At 45.9% G+C, this 23,646-nt stretch overlaps 1 protein-coding gene across 1 annotated transcript in view; it reads left to right on the top strand.

The window, feature by feature from the left end:
• ADAM12 (ADAM metallopeptidase domain 12) overlaps positions 1–23,646 on the top strand; it is a 130,397-nt gene that overhangs the window by 8,763 nt on the left and 97,988 nt on the right. The window contains exon 3 of the mRNA XM_058544398.1: positions 10,491–10,567. Coding sequence (XP_058400381.1) covers positions 10,491–10,567 — 77 coding nt within the window. The remainder of the gene's footprint in view (positions 1–10,490; positions 10,568–23,646) is intronic.

Genomic DNA, 23,646 nt, shown 5'->3' with positions numbered 1-23,646 from the left:
ACAACGCACGTGACATTTATGCTATTCACATCCCAGGAGACAGCCCTGAGGAAGGCCAGAGTCACCCTCCAGAAAGCCTCCTAAATGCTGTCAGTGCTTGGGTAGCAATGCATCCGTCTGCTGCACGCATGTGAGCTGAGCATCTCCACTGTGCCAGGCACTGAGGATTCAGAAGGGATTAAAAACAGTCAAGGGGCCAATGTGGGGCTGAAGGGAGGAGACTGACATTATTCCAGAAATCACAAACCTAGTTAAAATCTGTGCTAAGTGCACTGAAGAAAAAGCCAAGGGGCCTAATCTGGTCTAAGGGATCATGGAAGGCTTCAGGGAGGAAAAAAACCTGTGAACCAAAATCTGAAGGTTGAGGAGGCATGAACCAGGGGACAGGAAAGGGAAGGATGATGCTGAGTTTTACTTGGAGGTGGAGAAGTGTTTAAAAGTTGACAGAGGCTGGAGTGTGTAGGACTTGGAGGCCATGGTGATAAATTTGGTTGTCATGGAGGAACATTGGGAAGCCACTGAAAGGTCTCAACCAAGGGGGTGTCATGAACAGGCATGGGCTTTGAAAAGACCCCACTGGCAGCAGCATGAAGGGAATCAGCAGAACAAGAAATTCAGCAAGATCAGGCAGTCAGCTCTTGTGGAGAAGCCTAAAGCCCAGGGGAGAGGAGATGACTGCTGAGGCCAGGGGTGTGGAGATGGGGAGAAGGAAAAATGTCTGACCTTATCCATGTGAGCACTACTCAGAAAGGTTCCACTTGCTGTATGTGTTTCTCGTTGGAAAAATTTATGAAAACATTTGCTAGGACAGACGTTGAAAGGGAACCAATCAACGTTAACTGAGGCTGGACCATCAGATAGGTATGGAATCCAATATTTTGGTCAAAAGTATTGTTTGGGTGACATCCCATCCATTTCTGTGGCAAATGTTTCCTATCAAAAAGGAGCAGCATCTGGGGCCAGCCTGGTGGCGTAGTGGTTAAGTTTGCACACTCCACTGCAGCCATCCTGGGCACGCAGGTTCAGATCCCAGGCGTGGACCTACACATGACTCATCAAGCCAAGCTGTGGTGGCGTCCCACATACGAAAAATAGAGGAAGACTGGCACACATGTTAGCTCAGGGACAATCTTCCTCAAGCCAAAAGAGAATGATTGGCAACAGATGTTAGCTCAGGGCCAGTCTTCCTCACCAAAAAAAAAAAAAAAAAAGGAGTAGAATCTTCTACAATTGGCTTGGACTGAACGTATCAGGGCAAGTGGATATTAGGGAGTCAACATTCCATTGCACTTAGAGAGCATCTGAAAAGTATGAAAAGATGATTCTGGAGGTAGGAGGGAAGTCAGAGATCATTCATATCTCATAAGTGTACCAGCTATGAGCAAGGCCCACTATCATCTTCTTAAAAATGATTTAAAGTGGAGTTAATTTCCCTACCATGCTGTACTCTACACACATCTGATTATCAGCTCTTCTGGGCTTGCCTCTCTCTCACATGGCTGCTCTGTTCTCTCACTGATGGAGGCACCAGACTTTCCCCTGCTTCCCCTCAGGTCTTCACCATGACCCGTGTTGGTTTCCACCTCCACGGCAGTCTTACCCCCTCTCCTTATCCACTGTTGCTCCAGCTCAGGCCCTCACTGCTTCTCAGCTGCAAGATGTCGTAACCACCTGACGTTTTCTCCCCTCTTCCAACCTCACCTGGTATTAATCCAGTCCCCACTCCTGCCTGAATGATCCTTCTAGAACATCTTTCTGTTTATGCCATTCCCTGGTGCACTTCTAATTTGATCCTCCCAAATCATTAAGAGCTTCCCCAGTGCCCCCTCGATCAAGTCCAAACTTCTTAGACGGATACTCACATTCCGCAGTGGTGACCTGCCTTATCTTTGCATGCATGCGTCCGTTCCGTCATACCCTCACTCAACAACAAGTGTCTGTTGAGTGCCCAATATGACAGCTAACGTTAAGTAAGCATCAACAATATGCCAGGCTCTGTGCACAGCGCTTTTTTATATATTTCATACATTGTTTGGTCCTCATGGTAAATCAATTTTTTGCGATTTTTATACCCACTTGAGGAATCTGAGACATAGAGGGGTTGAGTAACCAGACGAAGCCCACAGCTAATAAGGATTTAATCCCACATAGTCTGACTCCAGAATCTGAGCTCCTAACCACTGAGATATACTGCCTCTGATTCACTTGAAACAAAACCCTATAAGTGTCTCTGTTATATGTTCCTGGCCATGGTGGTTGTTGCAGTAGAATTAGTCTATAAGACTGTAGCAAGGTGGGTTAGGAAATGGACTGGTGTTCATTTGCAAAAAGATACACCCAGCAAATGCTTCTGGGGAGAGCAGAGGATGTTCTGCTGAACTGCAGTCCTGGGATATGAGGAGAAGATAGGCCTGAACAGCCCTCTGGGAATATCACTAAGTGCATCGCTCCAAAGCCCAGCTGAACTGAGATCCGTAGAGGTCTGACGCTTTGTGGCAGTGCAGAAGGGAGGAGGACCCGGTCCCTGTCCTCAGGGACCGTACAGTCTGACTACAGATGACACAATGTGCCTGTGATGAGAATGCTTTAGGAGCCAAACAACGGAAGAGCCAAATCCAGGTGGAATCTGAAACAGGTTCCCAGAGGAACTCCAGGTTTGGGTGACTCTCCTTCTCTAAAGTTCTCAGGAAGCGGAAGGCTCTGGAGAGCCCTTCTGTCTGGAGGCAGTATCTGTAGAGGTTAGGATCACAAGCCAGGGAGGCAGGCTGCCCGGGTTTAAATCCCAGCTTGAGCACTTAGCCAGCCGTGAATGTGAACATGAACCAGATAGACACTGAACCTGGCGCATAGTCAGGCCTTTAGACAAGTGAGCCAGCTGTGGCCACTGCTCTGTCTTGATGATCAGTTCACAACAATTCTACCACCATGGACCATGTGTTCCTTCTGAAGTCCCTCAGATGTCGTGATAATAGAATGAGAAAGTGGACTGCGGCCAAGAAAGAGGTGGCTGAGCCGTGCTGAGAACTGAGCTTGTAAGGCGTGTGTGTCTCCGTGAAAGAGCAGCTGGCCCCTGAGCTCCTCTGACTCCAGCTCCTGCCAGGCCCCTCCTGTTCATGTTCAAGGGTCTACACAGAGTCCCCCACAGCATCCAAGAAGATCTGGAGCTGAGAGTTAGGGACTAGCAAGCGCGTATAAGAAAATCACACTGCCTTCTCTCTAGTGGGTCAGTTTCTCTCATGTTCCTTCATTCATTCTATAAAAATACACTGAGACTGGGTTCAGTGCAGAGGAAAACAGGCAGCTGGGAAATAGAGCTTACGGCATAATGGGTTTAAATACATACTTCCATATTCCAGATCTGTAACAATGCCTTACATGTCACAAATCGCTTCCTCATGGAATGTTTATCTGATCCCTAAAACCCTGGGCAGTACTTGTCAATCCCATTTTACAGATTAAAAACTGAGTCTCAAAGCCCAAGACTTCCAGCTCCAGAGGGATCTAGTGCTCCCGCTCTTGCAGACATGCTGTGTGCCAGCCCAGTCTGCAGGGAGGTCCGAGGACCATGAACATGATTTCTCAAGCATATGTTCTCTAAGAACCCAGCACAGCACAATAATGTGAATGGCCCCAGAAGTTGGTCCTTTATAGTCTTTTAAATGACCAGACATGGTTCTTGTTAGAGCTGGGAGCAGAGATAGCCCTGGGAGGATGGGTGTGGTGGCTTATTTCTCAATGACTCTGTCCTGCACACTCTCCTGTCTGAGCATAATGTACTCAGTCACAGAAACACTCAGGGCTGCAAAGTCACTGTTTCCTTTGCTTGAATGCACTGTCACCTTGTTTTAGTCTCAAGCACACATGTGCTATGTGGGGGCCTGATGTTCTGTACAAGGGAACAGAGGCTGGACCACAGTCGTGCTGAAATACACGTTAGCAGTTCGCACGTACGCACACATACACATGTGCACGCACACACACATGCATACACACACACACATGCTTACTCGCTCACCACCCCCACACCCCTCCTATGTGCAGATCTCTCTGAGTGTGGGAATGACTTCACTTCCCTAGGATTCCCTGAGTGACATTGTGAGGAGGCTCAGCTGTACTTGAGAAAGCATTCCGTTCAAGTTTGGATTTTAGGTAGTACCTTGTCTTTTCAAAAAGAGAGCCTCACAAGGGCACATGTTCATAGCAGCAAGATGTGGAGGGAAGCTGTTTGGGCTGCAGTAGGGAGGCCTAGACTTTAGTCCCCGCTCTCTCATTAACCATCTCCGTGATCCTAGACAGCTGCTTAACCAACCAGAGCCTCAGTTTCCACATCTGTTCGGGGAAGGGGCTGGCTGAAAGAGGAAGGTTGGCCTTAGATGGCCTGACGCTTCCTTCTAGCCAGAACACTGTGTGATTCAAATACTAAATCAAGACACTTTGGCACGTTGCATATGGTCGGGGGAGGCCCTATAAAGTTCCCAAGGAAAAAAGCGCTGAAAATAATTTTCGCTCAGCATCTTCTCTAACAGACTTTGTCTGCTCGCAGTCCTTTTTAATCACAAGGTCAGGCCATTTTTGTTAGCAATTTAGCATACAAAATTCCTTTCTTTCTAGTCCACTGAGAGTTGGGTAACGGAATTTTTATTTTACTTCCCATATGGCCTAAAGTTGAGGGCTGTTATTTTCAAGCTCAAGAGTTCTTATTCCATCGTCCTCTTACCCACCATTATGTTTGATTGATAGTATTAAACAGGAGGAAAATTTATTTTACTGGAGTGGGGAAATGCATCAGGTTAAGTAATAAGTATATGAAATACATGGTTCAAGGTTTTGTAAAGGAAAAGATATAATTTTGTGGTTATGCATATTTTCTATGTTATGTTTTGTTGGTACTATTTTCTATGTTATGTTTTGTTGGTAGAAATAGAATGTATTGGATCAGCAGAACTAGACAACGGCATCTGTGCTAATAGGACAATGGCTTGTTCAGCGACGTCTTTACAGACATGAGCGTGATAAAAAGAAAGAGACAGTACGGTTTGACACTCTTGAGGCAATCGAAAGGGATGCAATTTGGGAAAGTTTGCACGGGTAATGGTTGTGATCAATAGATCCAGTGCACCCTGGGGCACGAGACCTCCTTAGGCATGAGGGCTGCCTATCTCTTAGTATCAGTCCACGGGAGGCAACCTGGCCCTTGGATATGGGGACACACACTCACCTGGAGACTTTCCTGAGTGGGCACTGCTGGCCCCTGATGGTGATGCTGCCTGCACTGCTCCCCTGCCTCAGCCACTACCAAAGGGAGTCGTATCCCCCAGAGGGGTAGGAGGGTCCATTTCCTCCACTCCCCAGGATCAAAATCCGCCAGCAATTATGTGACACATGGTGTGACAAGTATGTCTTTCTGAGTTATGAATTCATCTATATGATGACTTACTACATTATAAAAATGAAATTGAATTTGCTTAAACATTTAGTGAATCATATTGACAAAAACAAAACTTTGTGAAATTCTAATTATCCTGGAGAATCTGGAATTTGGAGTTCTAGTAATTATGCTTAGTAATCTCAGAAGTTAATCACTTCGTAGATTATTCAGGGGCGAGCAACGGGCTTGTTAGTCAGCTGTATGAAGGTAAATCAAAAGTAGTTTTAGAGCTAAGAAATAAGTTGTTGACTCTGGTAAGGACGAAGAGAGTTGGATTATTTAAGGAGAGCTAAAACCTACCCCTTCCTCTTCTATAAGCAATACTTCAACCAAGTTGGTGAACTGGAAATTAATTTTATACTAATTTGTTCTCAGCTCATGCTTTAATGAGCTTATATTTCTGGGTATTTAATTTGAAAGTACATTTGATAAATAATGCATTAAAAAATAAATTGAGACTGAGAATAAATGAGTTTGAAATTTCAGAGGTCAGTAATTAAGATTATTGCCACCATTTGGTTTTTCATTTTTTAACCAATACTTAGCTGCCCTATATTTCACATCTCTCTAAAATGAGGCAAGTTCTGTAAAGTATGAGACCCCCAAAGATGTGCAACAGTCAAAAGCCAGTGATTCTGACTACCCAGGCAGCCTAAACTGTACTATCAGCTGCTATCCTTTCACTTTCTGCCTCGTCTCAGCTCTGACATGCCTGTGGGGTGCCCAGGACTGAAATCACCCCACCCTGTGCAGAGGGGACTGGGACCCCTCTAATGCCCTGGGGCATTACAATCCAGTTACATGATTCTCTCATGTTTGGAGAATTGTTATCACACCTCCCTTAAGTACCCAAGCTAGAGTTATCTCTAGAGAGGGGACTGTATAGAGCCTTTCAAAATTATTTCACATGGAAGCTAAAGAGGCAAGCTGGCAGCAAGGTCCCCATGGCCTGGGTGGATGCCTGATGTGGCTGGCTGGGCAGGTGTCCCCCAGCACTCTCCATCATGCACACTTTCCTAAGCCATGTGCTCATTGAGGAGGATAGCCTTGCCAGGGGGAGGAACAGGGCACTAGGAGTGTCATGCTCCTGCACCTGAATCTTCCCCCCAAGCAGAAGGAACCCAGGCCCTGAACTGCCACCCCTCCCCCACTGACCACTGTCTTTGCCTGTGCTCTCTCTCTGTGGGCAGTTCCCTCTCCTGCCTTTGTCCCTGGACACCTAGCAGGCCCACTCCTCAACGTTGTTTGGGGGAGAGGGGAGCGGAGGGGGTGTCAAAAAGGAGCTCACAAAACTTTCATTGTTTGTAGTTGATATAATCAACAACATAAAAAATCCAAGATATGCTACAGACTATTAAGCTGATAAGATAGTCCAGCAAGAGAGTCTGATACAAGATCAACTTAAAAAAAAAAAGCAAAACTTTTCCTTTACATTAAAAATAACCATGTATAAGATGTAATAGATAAAAGATCCTGTTCATGATATCAACAACCTGTATAATACCTAGGCACAAGCCTAATGGAGACTTTCCAATAGCCATATGAAAAGAAAAATCTGAAACTAAACTGAAGGACATAAAAATGCTCTTATTAAATGGAGAGACATACCACATATGTAAATAGGAAAACTTTTTATTGTAAAAATACAAATTCTTACTAAATTGACCTATGCATTCAATGTAGTCCAAGTAGAAATCTTGACGGATTATTACAGAGCTTAAAATTTGATTCTAAAATTATCTGCAACAGAAAACAGGCATTAATAGCCTAGAAACTTTTGAAAAAAGAACAGTATCAAAAGAAAACTTGCTCTTGACAAGATTGCCAAGACAAATTGGGGAAAGAATAGTCTTAACAAATGGTTCTGGGACAAGTGAATATCCATATGCAGAAGAATGAAATTGGAATCCGACTTCAAGCCATATACAAAAATTAATTCAGAACGCATCAAAAATCTAAAAGCTAAACCTGTAAAGCTCTTAAAATGTAGGTATAAATCTTCCTCACTTTAGGTTAGGTAATGATTTCTTAGATATGGCATCTAAAGCATAGGCAATCAGAGAAAAAAATAGTTGGCTTGAACTGCATCCAAATGATCAACTTTTGTGCTTCAAAAGATATGATCAAGAAAGTAAAAAGACAGCCCACAAAATGGGAGAAAATATTTGCAAATAATATATCTGCTAAGGGTCTAGTATCCAGAATATGTAAAGAATTCTTCCAACTCAACAATAAAAAGACAATAACCCAGTTAAAAGATAAGCAAAGGATTTGAATAGATATTTCTCCAAAGAAGATATACAAATGGCTAATAAGCCTGTGAAAAGATGCTCAACATCATTAGTCATAAGGAAAATGAAAATCAAAACCACGAGTTGTGGTTTTGATTCACATACACTAGGATGGGTGCAATCAAAAGGATAGACAAAAGGATGTGTTGGTGAGGATGTGGAGAAGTTGGCAGCCTCGTACATTCCTGCCATACGCTGGTTCAGCTGCTTGGGAAAACAGTTTGGCAGTACTTCAAAATATAAACAGAGTTACCATATGATCCGGCAATTTCCCTTGTGGGTATAACCATATACCTTCTTGTAGAGTATACCTAAGGTAACCAAAAACATATGGCCGTGCAAAAATTTGTACACAAATGTTCATGGCAGCATGATTCATAATAGCCAAAAAGTGGAAACAATTCAAATACCCGTCAACTGATGAATGGATAAACAAAATTTGGTCTATCCATATAGTATAACATTATTCAGCAATAAAAAGGAATGAAGTACTAATACCTACTACGACATGAATGAACCTTGAAAGCATTATGCTAAGTGAAAGAAGCCAGATACAGAAGGCCACATATTGTTTGATTCCACTTAGATGAAATGAAATGAATAGAATAAGCAAATCCATAACAACAGGAAGTAGATTAGTGGTTGCCAGAGGCTGGAGGAGCGGATAGTGGGAAGTGACTGCTAATGAATATGAGGTTTCCTTTTGGAGTGATGAAAATGTTTTGGAATTAGATTAGTGGTGATGGCTGCACAACACTGTGAATATACTAAAACCCACTAATTGTATGCTTTTAAAATGTGGATTTTATGGTATGTGAATTTAATCTTAATCAAAAAAGAGCACTTACTCTATCTGATATCAAAATGTACTATAGAACAATAGTAATTGAAACAGTGTGCTGTTGGCACAGAAATGGACAAATGGAGGTTCACCTCAGTGGAACAGCACAGAGGATATGAAAGTGGAGCCACACGCATATGTGGGTATTCAATGGATGGCTACGTAGCATCTCAAATCAGTAAGAAAATGGCGGTGGGGGCCGGCCCAGTGGTGCCAGCTGTTGAGTGCGCGAGCTCCGCGGCAGCGGCCCAGGGTTTGCCGGTTCGGATCCTGGGCGCACACAGACACACCGCTTGTTAAGCCATGCTGTGGCGGCGTCCCATGTAAAGTGGAGGAAGATGGGCATGGATGTTAGCCCAGGGCCAGTCTTCCTCAGCAAAAAAGAGGAAGATTGGCATCAGATGTTAGCTCAGGGCTGGTCTTCCTGACAAAAAAAAAAAAAGAAGAAGAAAATGGTGGTGAAGAGCTGGCTCTTAGTTTGTGGGGGGAGGTTAGATTGCAACCTCATAACTCCATAAAAATAAATTCCAGATAAAGAGCAAATTGTAAGACTATAGAAATAGAAGAAAACAAAGGAAGACATATGTATGACCTTGAAGAAAGCCACCGTAAGCAATACACAAAATGCACAAAGGGAAAGATGGATAAATTTGACTTTATAAGAACTGGAAACTCTGTGCAACAAAAGATATCATTTGTTAAAAAGCCATTTCTCACATAATAACAGGCAAAGTATTAATATCCTGAATATATAAGGAACTTCTAGAATCAATAAGAAAAAGTCAAAATAACAAATGTTCTGCAGCACTCCGATCTCCCTCCTGTAGTTGCCTTGCAGGTGGTCCTGGAATTTTCTCCTCTATTGAGTGACAAAGAAAATCTTGGCCCTTTCTCATGGTGTTATGGGATTGCCTCAGCCACTGAATTTCATCGGGTCCTCTCTCTCAGCAAAGTCGAGGTGGTCTTTGGAATTTTTTCTGTGTTGGGCAGAATAACTGGACACAAGCCCTGCCCTGGAAAAAGAGAATTACTGTTGTCATGAGTGAAGGAGGCTTGAGCTGAGGCGGGCACAGCGGGACGGGCTGGAACCCCAGCTCTCTTTCTCTTGCTCCTTAGAAGAGGCAGCCTTTTGCTGCTGAGCCCACACGCAGCGGGCACTCAGAGGACCTGAGTGAGGAGTGCTGAGCGTGCTTAGCATTTCTTGCCAGGCAGCCCCTTAATTGGGGATGTAACATAACCTTTGTTCAACAATAAAATGAACCTGGATGCCGACAGCTATCTGTCTCCACTCAGGAAGTGTCCGTGCCGTGGTTTCTTTTTGCAAGCAGTGATATCATTAAGGAAATGGAGTATTGCAAGCATGTCACACCGGATTTTTGTCTTAGAAGACCCTCCTATTTTTCTTTTCTGCTGAGAGACTTTTAGCCCTCAATTGGGCAGTGCAGTGAGGTCCCCTCTCTCTCTCCTTGCCCCTCTTCCTCTCATCTGCTTTTCTGTTTTCATAAGCCATAGATTTAGGCCTCATTTTATTACATTTCACAGTGTGCTTAAATACCCCATCCAGTTCCTCATCTCATTACAGAAGACAGTTTACCTGAGGGTGGAATGGCGATGGCAACGTGATTTGTTCTGCTGCTGGATTTTGTAAAACATCCTGCGTCAGGGCTTTCCTGACGGGTGTCGGAGACAAGAATGGAACCGGGGTGCATTTGAAAACTCTATTGATAATCTCTCAGTAAGTCAGATGTTCCTGCCACAGATCCTGGCCAGGTCACATTGGGCTTAGCATTAAATATTAACACTGCTGGTTCAATATCTTATGCAAAAGGGAATTCTATAGCTAAAAACAAGTGAAGCAATTGTAGGCAGTTGGTTTATTGTGAGTGGGCAAGAAGATATTATGACTGAACCGACTTTCTCCTTCTTTTAGGGTCACTGTTACTACCACGGACATGTGAAAGGATACTCTGGTTCGATGGTCAGTCTCAGCACTTGTTCTGGTCTCAGGTAAGTGACCATGACATTGATGGCTCTGATCTTAAGCACAGTCCCTGCAGACCACCTCTTTCTTCTCCTGTTCACTCTAAGGCACTGAGGGGAAATGCTGGGGCCTCACCTCCGCCTGGCGAGATGGCGAAGGCTCTCGCTTTAACTTGCAGAGCACAGCTCAACCAGGATCACAGTTGCTCTTTCGAGGCCATTCTCAGGCCTGGTAGGTTGAGAGTAATTGAACTGCTGAGTTTTAGCATCCAAAGATTTTGTGAGTGTCTTTATTAATGTGGCTCTGATGCTGAACAATTCCCAGTGTTAAAAGATAGTACATTAGGTATTCATTTAAGCTGCTTGCTTAATAAAAATAAAAAGCCCCTCTCTCATTAGGAGGCAAAGTAAAGGAACTAATTTAACACAGATCCCGGTGAGCTGAACACAGGCATGCATTGTAGGGTCTTTGGCTGCGAGGCTGCGGCAAAATGCAAGAAGCAATGACCTTCCGCCGCTGGACGAGCCAACCCTGGTCTCTCCTCACAGCCCCTCCTTCCAAATCGTAGTCATTAGCCATCAGTTGGCACCGATGTGCTCCCCAGGAAAACCAGTTTGTTTGACAAATTTCCAGCTGCCTCAGCCTTTTTACTGGTTTTATTTATGGAGTTTGTGAACTAACAGCTTGTATCCTTAAAGTCCTGCTTTGCTGTGGCCTGTGGCACCAGAGTCTGGTTCTGTGGAGGGAAGAGAGAGAAGGGCCTGGGAGAGCATGCCAGCTCGAGTGAAAAACAGGATGGCATCTGTGTGTCAGCAGTAACCGCCACGTTTCTGTGAGTTCTGTGTAGGATCATGGAGAATGAGCCTCCATACACACACACTACGCACACCACAACACATACCACACACACACAACATACCATATACACCACATCACATAGACACGCCACAGCACACACACATCATACCACATATGCCATATCACACACAGCATACCACACACACACCACAGCACATAGACACACCACAACACCACACACACAACACACCTTGCACAACTCACCACGCGCAACACACACACACACAGTCAAGCTCTGCAAAAGCGAGTGATGACTTCACCAGCCCTGGTCAGGGTTTTAACAGCTGCAGGTGAAGACAGAAGACGCGCTGCCAGTTAACAGGAAATGGGCACTGTTTTGGAAAGCTTCCCTTGCATTAATCCTGACACGTAGTAGGCATTTAACAAATATTCTTGAATTAATAAATAATTACCTTGGCCAGCTCCTTATTGACAGCACAGTTGTTTGTGACTAAAATTCTCTAGTAGAACATAGAACATCCGAGTCCAGCAGAAGTCCCCCCCGCCAGCTTTAATGTTCTCACTGGCAGGTGAGGAGTGAGCAGCTGAGAAGCTTGTCACTTGCGGGGACCAGGATCATTGCATGGGGCCAGGGTCAGTGCTGGCTCTTCCCCAGGCCAGTACCCCCGAGTGAGGGGCTCTCACGCTGAGCCAGCTAGGGTGTCAGGTGTGCAGGTGGAGCGATCCCTGCATCATGCCCTCCAGCGCCTAGCCCCTTTCCACTGCACCCTGTACCTCCCATCCTAATCCCATCCCCTGTGCCCCGGTGCCCCCTAGGAGCAACTGCCCATTCTCCATGACACAGGTCACCTGCACATTTACAAGTGTAAAGAGAGAGCATCCGCTGTCTCACTCTGCGAGTGGCTTTTGTACCCAGCGTTGTTCTGACATCCGTCCTCTGTGGCTGTGGGGGACCGGTTCCTCCCTTTAGCTGCCGCATAGCATTCCATTCTACAAGGGCACCACGTCTTATCTCTTCATTGCCTCCACGATGTGCATTTAGGTGGTTTCCAGTTTTTCTCAATTGCAAACAGCACTGCACCGCACGGCCCTAGGTGGTCTGTGTCTCTGTGCACAGGACTTGAGATGGGGGGCGCCAGGACGAGGAACGAGGTTCAGAGAGCATGAGCACTTCCGCTCGCACCAGCAAGAGCCCTGCCACTTAGCTCTCCAAGTGCCTACCCTAATTTCCACTCTCACCCTCAGAGTGTGAGTCCTATTTCCTCACATCTTCCCCAATCCTTGATACGTCTGATTTATTTTTAAGTATTTACCATTGGAATCTAACAAGATGTACAAAGAGCTGGTCTTCTGCCCCTTCACTGTACTCCAGTCCCACTCCAGTAAAACACGGCAGCACACGTGGGGGTGCCCCTCACGATGATCTCCCCACTCCTGTGCACGCAAACACACGGTCAGGGATTGGAGCGTGTGTGTCTAGGTTCATAAAAGCAGAGTCGCGTCATACACATCGCTCTACAGCTTGCTTTGTCCCCGACCCTGTCTCTCCATGTCAGGAGGTATAGACTTAAACCTCTTTTTGTCTCACTTCATCGAGTGTGTACACACACACACATTTCTGTGCACACATGTATTGCTTGTGGAAAGCATTTTTGATATCCCATTTATATGACACCTTTGGACTTGAACACGTCTGCTAATCTGATAAGAAGTGAACAGGGATATCTTGTTGCTTGGATCGCTGCTCTCCGGTTATTCACTCATTCAGTAAACGTCCCTTGTGCACTTCCTCGGTGCCAGTGCTGCAGGAGGCACAGGGCGAGCCGTGCAGACATCTGCAGGAAGCGCATTCCTGGCGGAGGGAAGCGCCTGTGCAAAGCCCCTGCGGCAGGAAAATGCCTGGGGTTTGCAGAGCAGCGAGGTGGCCAGGACGGCTGGAGTGGAGCGTGGAGGGGGCAGCAGTGGAAGATGAGGTCAGAGGGGAAGTGGGACGCCGAATCCTGAGGGGCCTTGGAGGTGATCAGATGGCCTTTGGCCTCTCCCCTCACTCTGACGGGAGCCTCGGGAGCTTTGAGCCGAGGTCTGACTTAACATTTCCACAAGTCTCTCGGGCTGCTGGGCTGAAAAGAGACTGTAGGGGATGCGAGCAGAAGCAGGAGCTCCGCTGGGCGCCTTCGCAGTAATCCCAATGAGAGATGGGGGCCTGGACAAAGGTGACGCCTGTGGACGTGCGAGAGTCTAGAAATGTTTTCGTGGGTGTTAGAGAGGCTGGCGACTCGAGCATTTGCATAAGCTTCTAAGCGTTGCCTTCTCCAGCGAAATGCTCTGTGTGTGAGGCTCGCTCCCCCGAGATAGCGTGGGGCACAAATAGAGGAAAGGACGAACTTCCTGCTACGGAATGAAGTAATCACTGAGGAAGCCGTGGGAAAGTCAGACACCAGGTAGGGTCTCCAGTACACGGCAGGCCCGGCGTGCATGGTGTGTGCTCAGGAGGAGGAAGAGAGGGACGCTGGGCGGGGGTGAGGGCGGCAAGGAAAACCAGTGAGATTTGCCAGAAAAAGGATGAGGGCCAGGGACTCTCAGAAACAAACAGGCCTCCTCCAGCAGCGGCTTCTGCACATTTATGAGGAAGTTTTAAATCACACAACTGAGAACAAGCATAAATGAAGGCGTCCGGATTGATATGCCTGATAATTTTCAGGTAACTTTCATGGATATCAAATTCTTGATGGGTAAAGAGAAAAAGGGGGTATCTCCAAAGTGTTCCCAATAGCTCCTTTTTACAATAAACAAAGCAATTTACAAACTAGTGACATTAATTAGTTTGAAAAAACGAAGATGGACGACTGGCTAGAGTATTCCCAGAGTAATCATCGAAGAGGACAAATCTGCCCCCTCTGCTTGGTTGTGCCCCTCAGTCACGACTCCCCATCCTTCTTCCCAGGGCTGCCCCCCAAAGATACAGGTGACTGGCGGGGTCCCCATTCCTCCCCCATGGAGGGGTCAGTTTCTCTGACCAGATTCTGCAGAGTGTCTGGGTCTCAGCGTCCACCTCTCGTCTCCAGCACCTGGAGAACGTTCTCTTCTGGTACCTGACACAGACCATAATTTGGCAAAGAAAAACACCGTGAAATACTTGTGGCTGGGATTTCAGGAAAAGTCAGAGGAGTAAGTGCTGCGTTGTCTGGTGTCGACCACCAAGATGGGGCAGGAACAGTAACGGGGAACACTGTGTGGGAATGGTGCTCCCGAGGATTTTCACTTCCCAGATCTCTGTGCTGTTGTTACAAAAGCAGCAGACCGTGCATCAACAGAGAAATTCCGGAGTTACATAGTCAACTTTATGATCTTGCAAGTAGAGAATCAGACTAGAGAGAAAGCTGTGTTCGATCAACTGCTCACTGGCAGAAGAATCGATTGAGGCTCGAAATAAAGGAAAAATGCAGCTAGAGTAGCACCAACCTGGTAGATTTGGGAAAGAAAACAGGATTAAAAGTATGTTAAATATGGTGTGACCCAAAAATACATTGAGACCTAGGAATAGGGAGGAAAGCTTGAGGGCCGTAGGGGACGCGTTAGTTAGAGCTCAGCAATTACAGTCTTGCAGAAAAGGAACGTCCTGCGTTACTTCAGAAAGGCTGATCAAAGATGGGCAGGCAAGGAAAAACTCTTCTGAAATAGAGAAGGGAGCAGGGAAGCAAACAAGTCATCCTTCTTCATTTGAAGCTTGAAGGGGAGAAGATAAGGGGAGAAAAAAAGCATGAAGATCCCAGTGGAAAGGGGGATTAAAGAGGAAACAGCTCTTTAATGGAGGGAATGAAGTGCAACGTGGAAAATAGGTCATAAAAATGAGTTCAACCATGAAGTTTATTCTTACTTTGAAAGGACTCCAAGTCAAATGTGAAGTCCAGGCCATAAGTTAATTCTGTGCCATATCATATGTCTCCCCAAGATGCTCAGGCCTCCTTAGTACGGTTTCAGTGCAGTGTTCATGATTCTCCTTTTACGTTCTGGTCTCTCATTTGCTTTCGCTGCTTCATGCCTCAGCTCCTTGCTAGTGAGTACCTAAGCCCATGGGCGTCCCTGTGAGCATCAGATACTCCTCGATACTGTAGCGCACAGATACCAAACTGTCACGTTGTTGGGGAGAGAGTTCTGCTCCCACCTGAACCTACTGTGTTTTGTCATTGGGACAGATGTCCAGCCCTGGCACACTCTGCTGGAGCATCAAAACAGTCATGTGCCTCTGTCCTGATTTTATTCATAGAGGCCGCATTCCCATCCCCTCCAGCTCTGCAGCTAGACGATGACCTCCTCCAGGGAAGAGACTGTCTCTCACTATTTCTTGTTCTCTTCCTCGACCCTCTCAGCTCCTACTCAGGTATCTGGCACCAGGAGTCTTGGGGGCTCACACTTTTGGAATAAGCCAAGAGTTTTCCCATCACCTGTGGGCATGGCGGCTAAAATTAGACTTAATTTCTTAGGGAACCACCTGTGCTTTAACAGACTTAAGCCAAGCATTCACTTAAAAGATGAGGAAACAGGTATCTAGAGTTGTAAACTAAGTATCAGTTGTAATAATTTCATTTTGAAATGGGGTTTAGGATACCTGAGCATAAGGTATGCATGCACTCACACACACTCACACATGTGTCACACGCACGCACAAGCTCCCTGGGGTGGGGATGACAGTCAGGATTTGTCGGCTTTAGTCTTCATCATCATCACGAGTTCTGCTTTCGTGAGGGCAACGGCAGGTGTCGTTGCCACCGTGTCATGGAGCAGCTAACTGAGGCTCAGTCATCGGGGGCCTCGTCCTCATGCCACAGCTCAGAGCTGCAGATCGTCCTGTCACATGACACCGTTACCCCCTTCCCAGTCACAGCTGCTGTCTCAGAGGGACGATCACCTGCGTTTACAGGGAGCTTTTGCCTGTTCTCGTGGGACGCTCTCTAAAGCCACGGCAGGTATTGCGCTCCTCGGATGAGGAGGTGAAGACTATAAAAGTGACTTCCGTGGTCCCTCAGCTACGATGGGCAAAACTCCGTCTTACACCTGAGCCTGGCTGACTCCTGCTTCTGTATTTGTTCCACTAAACCTTTTGCACCATTTGGATCCAACCTTCTTTTTCAGCCTCATCGTCCTCTACCCTGAGGAAGCCTCCCTATTCTAGCCACACTGTTTTCTAGGTGTTTCCAGAAAATCCCCCACACATATGTCTCACTGTCTTTGTCCCTGCTGTCCCCCTGCCTGGGACACACTTCTCTCCCCACCTCTCATTTGACTTTGGAAGGTCCTCTCTCTCACCAAGGCGCAAATCAAATGATGCCTGCTCCATGAAGCCCACCCTGGCCTCCTAAACACTCCTCGCCATGCAGCTCGACCCTCCCTCCCCTGTACTATCATGGAGAGCCCTTTGCTTAGAGAGTACAGTTCCTGTCGCATAGTAGCTGCTTCATAAACATTGGTTTACATCCCTGTGTTAAGACGCTGGCCCTTCCTTGCCCCATTTACCATTGGTTGCCATACCCTGCTCTACTTCTGTCTACCCTGTTGTAAGGACCTTCAAAATGGGGAACATTTCTGACACATTCCCTGTAGCCCCTGGAGCTCTTAGCCATGGCCTTAGACATGGGAGACAGCATAAAATGCTTTTAAAAATTCAATTAAATAAAAATATTCAGATGTGAGGCTATTTGGTACCTGAATAAGTACACACATTACTGTGTTCCTTTAAAATCTTGCATTGATTTTAATTGTGTAATGTAAAGTTTACTGCACCGAATTTTATATAGTGAAGACAAATATAACACAAAATGCAGGAATACTTCTTGCCCCATATTCTTGAAAAAGAGTCAATCCACTTATTTTTCAAAGGGTAGAATTGACAAGTGCTATAGCCGATGGAATCAAGAATAACCATTATAATGAAAGTAATTGTTTGCGATTTAGCAATCAGGGCAAACACAACCATTGTTAAAAAAAAAAAAAAAAAGTTCTGCGTCCATGCAGTGTTATTGTTTACAATGTAACAAACTAGTTGAATTGATCCAGTTGAAGAAATTGACCCGAAGTCTCAGCTGAGACAGTAAAAAGAGAAAATCTTCCGAGGAGAACAAGATGGAGGGAGGGAGGAGGGCTGGAAAGGGGCCGCAGGGCCGCCTGCATCCGAGGATGTGGTGCCCACCATCCTCCCTGGCACCTCGCAGCTCGTTTCCAGTGTTCGCTCACCTGGATGCATATGGTTTTTCCAGATCTCACAGCTCCACCTAACTGGCCCAGGGCAAAGTGGTCTACAGGACTTGAAAGTCAGGCGCGTGGAGATGACCTTGCCTTCACTTTCCTGTCTACTAGACTATGAGTTCCAGGAAGGCAGGGCCCTGGGCCCAACCCAGCACTGCCTAGAACCTGGCACGTTATCGGCACTCAAACACTGGTGGAATAAATGTGACCTCCCCAAGCCATCAGGTGGTCAATGAAACTTAATCCCGACCAGTCCAAATCTTTAAAAAATCTTTATAGAGTAGTAGATCATATTAGGGAAGAAATTAGCATAGAGTGGAGGTAAAACCAGTTTGACCTTGACCTCTGCACTGTGACCCTCTGCTCCCTCAGCCTCTGTCCGGCTTGCCTACACTGGCTCCCCTTCACCCCTCTGGCCACGCCATCTCGGGCTGGGGTTCTGCGCTGCTGTCCTCTCCCTTCCTCCCTCCCGTGGAGATGTTTATTCGGTCATCCTGTGTAAACATCGGCGGGAGCCACTGCTGGGTTCGCAGCCCATCTGCACCATCTCCAAGGCTGTCTGGTCTCCACTCTGAAGGACACTCAAGGTCAAGTCTCAGTTCTCCCCCAGCTCCCCTCACTCAAACCTTGAAATGTCCAGATCCAAACTCCTCTGGGTGGGTCCCCAGACTGGCTGCCCTCCTGATTCCTTTCCATTAAAGGTCCAGCCCCTCTCAGGCTCCTAAGCTTGGCCCCTGGGGGTCTTTGATAACCTCCCTCCTGCACCGAGCCCTGCACACTCCCCCTTAACAGCATCTCTTTCATCCATCTCTGCTTTCACATTTCCCCAACACCACCCTGGGTCAACCCTCACTCCAAGATTTCTAAATTGCCTCCCACCCATGCTTCCTGCCTCCACCCTTCCTTTCACAGCCATCTTGCACATTCCAGAAGGTAGTGTTTCAAAAATTCTGCTCGATCATAACATAAGTCCTGCTACCGCTCCGCACTCAAAATCACATGGCTCCTAATGGCCGACACGTCAAAGCCTCTCATTCACTCACACGATTGTTCAACAGTATTCCCACAGATGTGCATTGATCACCTACTCACATACTGATCATGCCAGTCTCAGTGCGGGGACCGGGAAGACAAAAATAAATAAGGAAAATACTCCCTGGTTGTGTAAAGCAGCTGGACATCGTTTTAAAATACAGTGTTGTAAGTGCTGTGAAGTAAGTGTACACAAAACCACACGAGAAACTCAGCAGAAGAGCCCTGAATGGTACAGAATCTTGAAGGAAGGGTTGGCTAACCAGGACCTCAAAGGTTACACATCAACCTAGAAGGTCGTTCCAACTGAGGGCTGCCGCAGGAGCAGTGAAAGGCCTTTAGGTGGGACACAGAGGAAGAGAACTCAGCCCTGGCCCTAGAGCAAGGGCCAGGGGGGTGGCCACCAACGGTTACAATACAGGGACCAGGTGGATTTGATAGAGGCCCGCTGGGGTGGAGGTAGGGATAGGCGGAGGAGAGAAGGAACAGCCAGAGCAAAGTCCTGGTAACTGGGAATGTGAAGTGTGTAAAAGGCAGTATGGGGGCCTGCCTGGTGGCATGGTGGTTAGGTTTGCGTGCTCTGCTTCGGTGGCTGGGGGTTCGCCAGTTGGGATCCTGGGCGCGGACCAGCGCACCACACATCAAGCCACGCTGAGGCGGCATCCCACATACAGCAACTAGAAGGATGTACAACTATGACATACAACTGTCTACTGGGGCTTTGGGGAGAAAAAAGGAAAAAAGGAAAAAAGGAGGAAGATTGGCAACAGATGTTAGCTCAGGTCCAATCTTCCTCAAAAAAACAGATTGTTTGAAAAAAGGCAGTATGTTGTTCTGTATGAAGAGTATGTAGATGAATGAGCAATGAGGCCACAAATGCAGCCCGAGGCCTAAAGCCAAGGTAAAAGATGGAGGCAGTGGACGGAGCCCTAGAGCCTCACCTGCCATTTCCTGCCCCCCAGTCCCATCCCCCTACCTTCTGCAGCTTCACTGTCCGTCTGCACGTGCCCTCACATGCCCATGGTGTTTCTGAGCACTCTCTGACCTTTCCTCGCCTGTACTCTTGTTCCTTTGAGGCTGCTCACCTGGCCCCCATGCTCCTCGTGTCTCCACGTCCTCCCCATCCTCCAAAACTCCCTTCAAGGTCCCCTGTTCCAGATGGGCCATTTATCAACTCTTCCTCTGTCCATGCTGGGCTGACCACCCATCCTGTGGGCAGTATTTTCCATTCGGAAGTCAGATGTTCCTTCCCTAGCGTGAGTCCTTGGTGACTGGGGAGAGGGGGCTGACCATCAGGTGTGGCCAAGGACAAAGGAAAAGGCCTGGGAGCCAGGTCCATCTGGGGAATCCTGGCTCTGCCGCTGACCAGCTGTGTGACTCTGTTAGTCTCCTAAGGCTGCCATAACGAGCAACCACACACTGAGTGGCTTAAAGCAACAGAAATTCATTCTCTCACAGTTCTGGACTCCAGAAGTCTGAAATCAAGGTGTCAGCAGGGTTGGTTCCTTCTGGAGGCTCTGAGTGAGGATCCTTTCCATGCCACTTTCCTGGTGGCTCCTGGCACTCCATGGCATTTCTTGGTTTGTAGATGCATCCCTCCAGTTTCTGCCTCGATCTTCACGTGGCCCCCTCCCTGTGTGTCTCTGCTTCTCCTTTTTCTGTCTCTTATAAGGACACATGTCATTGAATTTAGGGCCCACCCTAAATCCAGGGTAATCTTATCTTGAGATCCTTAACAAAATCACATCTGCAAAGACTCTCCAAGGGTCACATTCACAGGTATTGGGGGTTAGAACTTGGACATATCTTTTTGGGGACACTCTTCAAACCACTACAGTGACCTTGGGCTCTTATCATTGACTTCCTAATAGTAAAAGGGGCTCCTGATACCTGCTTTACAGAATTGCTGTAAATATTAGAGAAAATAGGGAATTCGAGAGCCTGGCTCGTGGGGACAGGGGAGGGTAAGGCGTGACTGCTCATGGGTACAGGGTTTGTTTTGAGAGTGATGAAAGTGTTCTGGAATTAGATAGTGGTGATGTTTGCACAACTCAGTGAAAATACTAAAAAACATTGAATTGCGTGCTTTAAAAGAGTGAACTTAATGGTATGTGAATCATTTCTCAAAAAAGCTGTTATTTTTAAAAGGAGCCTGGCTCAGAGTGGTCTCTTCATAAATCGTAGCTATTATTATTATCGATATGCCAGTAATAACTATTCTTAAAATCTTTTATAATAGTTTAATGTTTTGCCTCTTTTGTCATGCCTCCCAAACCTGGTTATGAATTACATTTGAAACAGGAACCATGTATGAGATGTCTCTGCGTGTTTTATGGGAGCTGGCCCAGTACTTTGCACATGGTAGGGGATAATGAATATTTGTTTTGATTATGCACGAGTAGTTCACGTGGCAATGACCCATTGAAAATAAATCCTGCAGTGCTTATGTGTTCACTAAGATTGCTGCCATCACTGGGTATCAAACATATATGAGGTGGGATATAACTTTTACCCATGAGCTCCTCCAAAAAAAACCTTGAAATTAAATTTCATGCCAACTGCATTTCTAACTTATGATTGGCAATATGATGTTGAAACCAAAAGCCTTTTCCCAAGAAAATTCAATTAGCAATTGAACACAGAACTAGCCGGGATAATTCATATATTCTAATCATTATCTTATTACAGGTAGTCAAAATCCATGTGCCACTATCCTGCTTGCCCAGGAGTAGTGAGAAAAATCATAATGGGAACAACATTAAGGTGCATTATTGCCTGACGCACCACTGCTTCAGAGATTAAAAACTGAATTTTAAGAAGGACAAAAACTTATCTTGAGGAAATATAGGTCTCTTGAGTTTTCACTTTGAAAGCTAACAAAATCAATTTAAAATTTTAATAGATTCCTCTTCATTTCCATTGAAGGAAAAACAACAAGATTTTAAAATTTAACTCAGGCTGCCTATTTTCAGAGCAGCAGCTCCATTTCTCTGGTCCCTTTCCTTTCAACTTCTGCCTCCATCACTCTCGTCTCTGTTCCAGGCCCCACATCGCTCTCAAAACAGCGGTGGAGGGAGGCAGGAGAGCGTGGGGGTGGAAAAGCCCACGGCTTAGACACGTGGTCCAGGTTGGATCCCAGCTCTGCCTCAAGCCACCTGCATGCCCTTGACAGTGGGGATAATGACCAGAGCTGCTGCTGTGTGGAGATCCGATGGGTGATAAATGTAACCGGCACAGCCCAGAGCCTGGGTCCCAGGCAGAGCGCCATAAAAGATGGTCCTCATCACCCCCAACCACCTGTCTCTCTTCTGCTCCCTCCATTGACCATGCCCAGCTCACTGCCCGAGAACTTGGCCTCACCCTCCCCATGATGGCCAATCCAGTATCCTCCCAATTCTCCTAATCTCCCCAGAGAGAAGATACCCACAGTCTTCATCTTTCCCAAACATTGGATACTGTCTTCTAACCTTTCTCCCCTACTCCACCAAGGGAAAAAGACTCTCACTTTCAAAGTCTGCTGGATTTAAATTCCATACTCTGAGATACTTCCAATTCCAAGTTTACAACTAAGTATCTATGACATTCAACTTAAATTACATTCACTTATCTAGCTCAGGGCCAGTAAGGGCTGTGAGAACATCGAAATTTTGTGTCTCAGAAACCCTGAATCCTTGAATTTTGTGTCTACTGTGGTTTCCAGCAATCTCTAGAGCTAAACGATTAATTATACCCAAGACAGTCCAAAGCAATTATTTAATTAAGCTGTATTATAGGCTGCCAGTTGTTTGGAGCAAAGGGAAAGCCTTCACCCCGGTTTCTCAACATCTGGCCTTTGGATGACTTAAAAGATAAAAGGAGATATGAGAACAATTTTATGACTGAGTAACAATTTTCCATTAACTAGAAAAACTTTTTCGGTAATTTGCTTCTCAGGATTAGAACTTGGTGACATGTTTACTGTAAGTATTCAACTTACTTAAATCCAACGCAAAATAGAAAATGTTGCAGTACAAAATGAAATGTTGGTGTCATTCTCTTTTTAGGGCAGGAAAGTCAGTTTTCTAGCAAACCTATATTTTCCCTTCAAGTGTGTTCATTTTCTACTTTCCTCCTTTTTTAAAAGTTCTCTTTCTTAATTTAGGCTTTTTCAAATCAACTTTAATAAACCAAAATTCCCTATTACACATCCTAAACTTGGAAATCTAAGTTTTATTTTATAAAGAACTTTTCAAGGAAGGAGAGACAAGCCACCTCACAGAGTTGATGACCGAAGTCATGTCTGTGTGATCTACCTGGAGACACACGGAGACACTAGTTGGGAGTGGTGGGGGGCAAGGAACATAAGAGAACAGCTATACATAATGATTTTTAATCTGTGTGATTTAAAAATAGCCAAAAATTCTTCAGTTACTCCAATCCTGTTGGCTCCCCCTGTTTCTGAACAGTTAAGTGTTATAAGTGTTGGTAACACACAGCTTAGCTCTCCAACAGTGTCAGATTGTCCCATGTGTCTCGGGTCTATTTTCTCGATTAGGATGCAGGCGCCCTGGGTGTGAGCTCTCTGTTTCTGCCACTGCCTATAACACTTCCTAAAGCAAGACTGGCCTAGTAAACCAGCTGAATAATAATGAATTTATTAGTGTGAATTTGCCCACCACTTGTGTTCAAAATAAATATTTGACTAATTCAGACCTCTTCCTTCCATACTATTTGAGTATTGAAATACTGTCATTCTTTTAAAATTTAAGAATGTCTAAGTAATCACCTATAAATGGGCCATCAATAAGCATAGGATGAGTGAATGACTGGACAAATAATGAGCAGTAATGAATAACATCAGAACACCTTATAGGGTCCCTCCTTTGGAAACAAGCTCATATTATCTGAAGGAAACTCACGTAGCACCCAACTTTTTCAGCTATTTCTTAAAGATTAAGGTATACTCAAATCCTTGGGTTGATGAAGTATAAATTGTGTGTTAGCACTAACGCCATAAATCTGGAGCCCATGG

Source organism: Diceros bicornis, chromosome 6 (assembly GCF_020826845.1).
Source record: "Diceros bicornis minor isolate mBicDic1 chromosome 6, mDicBic1.mat.cur, whole genome shotgun sequence".
NCBI classification, from domain to species: Eukaryota; Metazoa; Chordata; class Mammalia; order Perissodactyla; family Rhinocerotidae; genus Diceros; species Diceros bicornis.
This window is presented reverse-complemented; position numbering and strand designations above follow the sequence as displayed.